This window comes from Cibotium barometz, chromosome 24 (assembly GCF_041138505.1).
Source record: "Cibotium barometz isolate CiBa-2024 chromosome 24, ASM4113850v1, whole genome shotgun sequence".
Lineage (NCBI taxonomy): Eukaryota > Viridiplantae > Streptophyta > Polypodiopsida > Cyatheales > Cibotiaceae > Cibotium > Cibotium barometz.
In genome coordinates this window covers 10,063,465-10,071,869 of record NC_141069.1, presented here as the reverse complement: position 1 = coordinate 10,071,869, position 8,405 = coordinate 10,063,465, and the positions used below count along the sequence as shown (strand labels likewise).

Genomic DNA, 8,405 nt, shown 5'->3' with positions numbered 1-8,405 from the left:
AGGCCTAGATAATGCAATCACGTGACCAAAGAACAAGTGTGGCATTGAAATCTATGTAAAACGTATTCTCCTCTTTCAAGAGAAAAAATTGTGGATTTCTCATAAGGAATAATGAGCAAGGGGGCCATTATAAAAATGTGGCGACCACTCTACATGCTCTCTTAGTTAAGGTTGGTAGCCCACAATATCCCATGTAACTCAACCTTAGACTTCATGCATCCACTCATTTTCAGTGCACTCAACCACTCCCACATGCATCTGCTCATACATCAAGGTAACCCTTACATTTATGCATGGCTAGATTTTCTTCACATCAAGGTAACCCTTACATTTATGCATGGCTAGAGTTATCTATTAGTCTGCATGATTTTCTTCACATTTCATATTTATTTTACTTCCCAAAATTTATTACTAAGGTTTTGCACTCCACTTGCCAACCTTAGACTTTAGATTTTCACCCATTGAGAGAGAGAGAGAGAGAGAGAGAGAGAGAGAGAGAGAGAGAGAGAGAGAGAATCGAGCAAAGAAGAAGAGAGAGCAAATCATTCATAGTAGTTCACATAGAGACATGGATAATCGAGCAATTGGGATTTACAAGTGATGGAATCATGCATACAAGACAACACACTTATAACCTATCATCCATTATAGGTTCGAGCATATTTTCTTACTTAAAAAATACAGTCCTAAAACTTGAAAAATAGTATTGATTTTTTTAAAATGTTGGCATATTTCTCCCTAATTATTGAAAGCTGCTTGGACCAACATTAAGGGGTCCTATTAAGACCTACTAAATATTTCCACACGATGCCTAAGGTTCCTATTCTAAGGTGACTTGGGCCCCTTTCCATGTGGTAGCCACGCTTTCTTGCCCACCTCCTATTTTACAACTCCATTCGTATTGCTAACACCCTTCCTTGCCCCACCTCTACTCCGAGCACCTCCCCTCGCTTTGAAAGTGTGCCAGCACTTTGGTAGTAGGAGTAGGGATATAGAGGTAGGCAAGCAGTGCCCCACCTCTTCTCCTACACTATCGAAGGGAACACACACACACACACACATGCATGCATGCATGCATGCGTGAGGGGGGAAATACAACTCTTACATGCCACTGCTGACAATTCGTACAAGGGTGCACATCCACCGTAGTTAGAGAGGATCGAACCATGACACACTTGTGTGGATCTCCTCCTTTTGTCACCTTTTGCCCTTTTCCACTTAGCGTGTAAAAGCACCTTATTTCTACCCTTCCAAAGCTGATGTTTTAAAATCTTGTCCTAGAAGAATCGTCTCGCTGCATAGTTGCTACGACGTCCTATTCTTCTCTCCCTAATTCTAACCTTTCCATTGAGGAGGGCTTACCAACGATCAATCTCTAAGAAGCGCGGCAGAGACTGATGAAAGTTTCGGAGCGAGTCTGGAAAAGATGGCTTCTCCTCATCCATGACTAGTTCAGCCGTAGCGGTTTTGTTGCAATTAACCACACATGGAGACAAGCTGTTTGGTACCAAATGGGCTAGCCAAGCTGAAGCCTACATACCAGGGTATGGGCATAAACATGGACATGGGCATGGTCAGAGGCCCATGCATGGCCATGGGCATGGACATTGTCAGAGATCCATGCATGATCATGGGCACGAGCATGCCATGTGCATGGCTATGGCCTCTTCAAACCCTAATGGTGGACACGGTTTCCACAGTTGTACAACCTCAGATGTCCATCCTAAACCCTCTTCCATGCAGCACAGGAACATGGGCAGAATGGAAAAGGGCAGCCTCATTCGACTCATTCAGAGATGCATCCAAGAGGAGGACCTGGAAGCAGGAAGAGCTTTACATGGCCTCACTGTAACAAATGGACTGGGGTCGGATGCGCTTGTGGGGAGCCACTTGATTCGAATGTTTGCTTCATTTGACAGTCTTCTGGAGGCCAGACAAGTCTTTAGCAACCTTCCTACACCAAGTGCATTCTCTTGGAGTGCAATCATTTCAGCCCATGCTAAACCTGGACATCTTGATCAGGCTTTTGACTTGTATTCTCGCATGAGGAACTCCACTGTGCAGCCAGATGGTCATGCTTTTGTTGCTATACTTGAAGCATGTTCTACATCAGCAGCCCTTTCAAAGGGAAGACTGATACATGCTCACATATTAGGAGGCGGCTACGAGGGGAACATACATGTTGGAAACACTCTCATCAACATGTATGGTAGCTGTGGGAGCATCGAGGATGCATGCATAGTGTTTCAACGCTTGCCAGAAGCAGATGTGGTCACATGGAATGTCATGATCACAAAGTATACTGAAAGTGGAAACAGCAGGGAGGCTCTTCAACTTTTCCAACAGATGCAAAACAGGGGCTTGGATTCGGATCGTGTCACATATGTCTGCATCCTGAAGGCTTGCTGTGGTATGGCCAACTTGGAACATGGGAGGATGATTCACTCTCACATTATTGAACACGGGTTAGAGCTGTGCTTATCTATTGGTAGCAGCCTCATTGATATGTATGATAGATGTGAAAGTCTTGGGGATGCACACTGCACCTTCAACAGATTACCAAAACAAAATGCAGTGGTATGGAGTACAATGATTTCAGCATTAGTGCAGCATGGGAGGGGTTATGAAGCTATTGGACTTCTCCAGCGGATGCAAGATGATGGCATTGAGCCAGATTGGATTACATTTGTTTGCTGTTTGAAGGCACCTTCCAGAATAGCATTCTTAGAGGAGGGCAAATTGATCCATGCCTGTGTTGTCCAAAAGGGTATTGAGGCAGCAGCTGTTGTTGGCAACATGCTTGTGGACATGTACTGTAAATGTGGGAGTCTTAAGGATGCACAGATAGTCTTTAATAGATTGCGGTCACAAAATGTGATTGCCTGGAGTACCTTGATCAGTGGGTATGTTGAGAATGGGCAGAGTCAGGAGGCTTTGCATTGTTTCCACCAAATGCAAAAAGATGGTATATTGCCCGATCGGGTTACATACATTTGCATTCTAAAGGGTTGCTCCAGCATAGCAGCCTTAGGTCCAGGTGAGAAAATTCACACTCAGACAGTCGAAACTGGGTTTGAGTTGGAATTATTTGTTGGCAACAGCCTTATTGACATGTACAACAAATGTGATTGCCTTGAGAATGCACGTGTGGTTTTTGACAGACTGCCTGAGAGAAATGTGGTCACATGGAATGTGCTTATTGATGGCTACACTCAACATGGGTTTGGTGAGGCAGCTCTGTCTCTCTTCCATGAAATGCATCAGGAAGGCATGGAGCCAAACCTAGTCACATATGTCTGTGCACTAAAAGCTTGTTCTGGCATGGCAGACATAGAGCAGGGCAGGCAAATTCATGCTATGTTTATTGTTAGTGGGTTAAAAACGGACCAATTCATTAGCAATACTCTTCTTGATATGTACAGCAAATGTGGGAGTTTTGAAGATGCACGTTTTGTGTTTGATGGAATGACCAAGCACGTTCTTGTGACATGGAATACATTGATTGCGGGATACGCCTTGCATGAGTATGGCCACAAGACACTTGAGTTATTCCAACAAATGCAACTAGAGGGCATGGAGCCAGACTGTATCACTTTTGTTTGCATCTTAAAAGCATGTTCGAGTTTACTGGATATAGAGCAAGGCAAGCAAACACACTCTCACGTTGTCAAGAGTGGCTTTGAGATGGAAATATACGTTGGAAATATCCTCATTAGCATGTATGGAAATTGTGGAAGCATCAAAGATGCAGAGAGAGTGTTTGACCAGATGCAAGTGCGAGATGTGGTAACGTGGAGTGCACTGATGACAGTTTATGTTCATAGTGGCCATAGCAAGGAGGCTCTCCAGGCTTTTGAGAAAATGCAGCAGGAAGATATTGAGCCAGACCAAGCTGCATTTGTTTGTGCTGTAAAAGCCTGTTCCAAATCAGCAGCTCTCGAGCAAGGTAGGGCTCTTCATGGCTATGCAATAGAACAGGGATCTGGGTCAGATTCATCTATTGGCACAACCCTAATAAACATGTATAGCAAATGTGGCAGCCTTGATGCTGCACTCGTTATTTTTCACAGACTGTCGAGGGAATCTGTTGTCACATACAATGCTATGCTCACAGCGTGTGCTGAGCATGGTGAATATGGATTGTCTATCCAACTGTTCGAACGCATGAAACATGCAGGAGTGAAACCAAATGATGTCACGTTTATCTGTCTTCTTTCAGCATGCAGTAATTTGGAGTTGGTTGATGAAGGTTGTTACCATTTTGCATCAATGAGAGGAGACCATGGTGTTGTGCCGGGACTTGAACATTATGGCCGTATGGTTGACATTCTTGGCCGTGCAGGATATGTAAATGAGGCAGAAGACCTACTCGAAACAATTCCCTTTGCTTGCAATCTTGTTGGTTGGACATCACTGCTCAGTTCCTGTAGAGCACATGGTGATGTAAATCTAGGGGAACGGTGCTTTGATCATGTTGTGAATATTGATACAGGAAATGCTGCAGTTTATGTGCTTATGTCAAATATTTATGCCCATGCTGGCATGCAAGAGAATGCAGAGAAACTAGAGAGTCTGAGAAGACATCAAAACATGTGGAAAAAACCAGGGAGGGCCTTCATCGAGATTGACAAAAAGGTGCATGAATTTGTTGTGGGAGACAACTCTCACCCACAGATTGAAGAGATTCGTCTGAAAGTAAAGACATTAGGCATGAAAATTAGTGAGAGAGTTCTCATGCTGCAATCAAACTTCCGCATGTCTTTGATATCTAATGACGACAAGCAAGATACTCTATGTGGTCACTGCGAGAAATTGGCTATAGCTTTTGGACTCATAAGTACAAATGCTGGTACAACCATTAGAGTAGCAAAGAACATTCGCATGTGCACAGATTGTCACACTACTACCAAGATAACATCTCTCATTGAAAGGCGAGAAATCATATTAACTGACAGTTATTGTGTACATAATTTCAAGGACGGGGCATGCTCTTGTAAAGACTAAGCTGGATAAATGTTTCGAGTTAGGATGGTAACAAGTGGAGTAGAAAATTCAGGATAACAATTTTCAGCTCCCAAGTAACATGGGTAACTCATGTTACAGTTGGCCTACAAGGAATAAGGGCAGAAGATTGACTTTCAAAACAAATGGCTTTTGATGTGGTTCAGCTACTGTGCCCCCTTTGTCCAAGGGAAGGTACATGCGAAAGGTAAGTGTATTTCTTGCAGCAAGCAATTGCCATCATTGGTGCAGGGGTTGCATTTAGACATACGAGGGGCTTTCACTGTGATGTAGATATTGTATTCAGGTGTGCTGTTATGTCCCAATAAGGACATGATGTGGCTAGCATATGGAAGCCAAACAAACAGATTAGGGTTCAGCAGGGTGTGAAGGGTCCTTAAGGAAACCATTCAGCTGTAAAAGCTAGGGCTTGGCTCAATTGGACATTAGTCATTGTCTGTGGCTCTGGTCTGTCTGCCTTGCAGAAGCCCAGCTTGGCATAGCCTCTTGGCAGAGCTTGCCTAACAAGTCTTCTAGAGATTGGGGGTACGTGGGGGTACATGGTATGGGATATGTAAGCAGTCTTGCAGGGATAGGGAGTATGTGGTATGGAATATGTATGCCATACTTGGTGGTGCTCTAGCTAGGGCTGGGGGGTGGCTTACCAAGGATTTGGTCTAGCCTATGGTCGGGGTGAGGAAATGCTAGTCAAACCTTATCATGTTCTTGTTACGCAGGCAGCAATACAGGGAAAAAACCCACTGCTGGGCTGCCATGGAGCCTGGGAGATACCATGTATGGCTGCGCAAGGGAGCTGACGTCTCCTACATGTACAAGCCACAGTGCTGGTTGGAGTGTAGCAGGAGAACGTGTGAGGTGCATTGGAGGGAGAAATAATTGCTCCGACAAAAACAGCTTGGTTGGCTAGATAGTAGACGTATAGATGGGCTTGTAGGTGCTGTAGCTGATGGGCTAATCAGCTACACAATGAGAGCTGCAGCGCCGACAAAAACAGCTTGGTTGGTAGATGGTAGACATGTAGATGTAGGTACCATAGCTTATGGGCTAATTGGCTACACAATGAGAGCCGCAGCTTTAGTGATGATGATTGCACGCATGATTCAGAGCAAGTCATCTGTACCACATGAGATCATCAGGGCAGAGATGGGGACTGCCGAGGCTTTGTTCTGTGCAGTTACTTTTCTCCATAGAATATGGGAACTCCCTCAGCAGAAATACCCTCGCCTAGCACTCACTCCCTCCAAACAGCTTGCAGATGAGGGAAACGCCCAGTGTTGGTATGCCCAGATGCGCACATGGCTGGCCTTACATGGCATGAGTATTGATGCACTCCCGCCTTTTGCTTACAGCCTGAACTGCCCGTTCTTAGATCTCAGCTGTTCAGAGCTGAATCGGGTGATCAGGATGGACATTGTGAGACTAGATACAGAGAGGACATGGGTCAGGCCCCCGCAGCCGTTGGGCACGAAAATGGCACACTACCATAGTCATTTTCTACACCTCTCTTTGGACGGATTTATTATACGCCATGCTTACATGGACACACACCTCTCACATGGTATTCGGAGTGCTATTGGACAGATTCGCACCTCTTCACACCGGCTGAGGATAGAGACAGGTCGATATGAGGATATATCACTAGAGGACCGCATATGCCAGCTTTGCCACCAGGAGGTGGAGTCGGAGGAACACTATATATGTCGTTGTACTGTCTACTATGAGATCCGAGGGAGGTACCACTGCCTGTTCCGTGAAGGCTTTGGACCCTTGCGTTGGATCATGGACTTTGAGGACCAAAGGTGCTTAGGGCTCTTTATACTTGAGCTTAGATGCCACAGAGAGAGCCTATTGAGGGACAGGAGGGTAATGGGACTAGAGCCGCCTAGACAGAGAGCCCTCACAGATTTTTTCAGAGCCAGCACTGTAACCCCACCAGCCTCTATTCCTCCATTTACAGGCCTACCTGGCAGACCACCCTCCAGAGGATTCACCTTGGATAGAGCCATTGCCATCTGTAGAGCGAGACGCCCACCACCACGAGGATCGCGTCCACGACTCTTAGCTCTCTTAGGATGTTACTATTTTCATTCTTTCTTTCAGATTTGTTATGATGAGGCATCATCACTATCAGTTGTACCTTGTTTTGGTCTCATGGGCCATTTCGGCCTTTAGGAGACGTTAATATATCTTTCTCTCTCTCTCTCTCTCTCTCTCTCTCTCTCTCTCTCGTCTTCTTCTGCGCTCCCTCCGCAGCTCTTCTTATGGTTCTCTTTCTCTCTCTCTTACTCTTACGCTTGTCTTCGTCTGTGCTCCCTCCTCCAGTTGTTATCAAGGCTAGTTCTGCAAGGCATTTTCTTTCTACAATTCAGTGGTTATGAAGAACCTCTCATCTAGTGGATTGAATCTTCAGTAGACACTTCTCTCAAGGCCATCCGTTGAGCTCTTTGAGCAAAGCTGTCTACCACAAAAGCCTCTTCCACTGAGCTCTCTGGGCAAGGCCATCTACCACAAAAGCTTCTGAATCGGTTGGGTCTTGTTCGTCTCAGATCCTGTTTGGAAGGACTGAAGCTCCGGTCTCCTAAAGCTACTCCCAACATTGCCAACCTCTCACCCCTTCAACTCCAAAGGCTCGCAGCTGCCACCTCACAGCTTTCCAAGTAGTCCTCTCCCTTACAGCGTAAGCTACACCTCACGGCCCATCTCCTCTGGGTATATGCCTCTCCATCGCCATCCAACCTTCGACGCCCCCATGGCAGCCCTTCCTATTCCTCCAACCTAGCTTAGCCTGCTTCTCTAGAAATACAGTCTCTAGCCCGTCTCCCAAGGCTCCCCACATCCCTACGACTCACTCCTTTAAGAACGCCACCTACAAACCACCCGGCTCCTCTCCAACTCTTTAATGGCTTCACATGCCCCTCCGCAACCTCGATGGCCAGTTTCTCAACATCAAACTCACCCCAACAATTCTCACTAGCAGCCGGCCTTCTACTCCATTTACACCCCCATCTCCAAGTGCACAAATCAAACTTTGCATTGAGATACAACATACTGTCAATTCACAAATCTATGGTACCATGAGAATCCAATTATTCAAGTAAGACTAACAAATGTATGGTATTGTGTTTACAAGAACAAAAGTATTCTTCCAAGGAAGAGCACAAATCAAACTCACAAATCTATGTTAACTATTGTACTATGTTTACGAAAACGAAAGTATTCTTCCAAAGAAAGGCATGTTTTTTAGATCTTGTAATGTTTGACAAGAATTGTGTCGACTCTCTATATATAAATTGTGTGTTTACAAGAAAGTGTTTGTGCGCTTTTGTTACTGATGGAATCAACGAATTGCAAAGCTCTTAAATCAATTTGCTGAAACACTTGTA

At 45.2% G+C, this 8,405-nt stretch overlaps 1 protein-coding gene across 1 annotated transcript; it reads left to right on the top strand.

Moving 5' to 3' along the window:
* Window positions 1–1,229: 1,229 nt before the first annotated feature.
* On the top strand, window positions 1,230–7,222 carry LOC147624895 (pentatricopeptide repeat-containing protein At4g33990-like). The gene has a single exon (XM_086818143.1). The coding sequence runs from the start codon at window positions 1,444–1,446 to the stop codon at window positions 5,002–5,004; it is 3,561 nt and encodes a 1,186-aa protein (XP_086674269.1). The 5' UTR covers window positions 1,230–1,443; the 3' UTR covers window positions 5,005–7,222.
* The last annotated feature ends 1,183 nt before the right edge of the window (window positions 7,223–8,405 follow it).

Bases quoted from the DNA above. Each gene is read 5' to 3' on its own strand.
- LOC147624895 (XM_086818143.1), top strand. From the start codon at position 1,444: ATGACTAGTTCAGCCGTAGCGGTTTTGTTGCAATTAACCACACATGGA.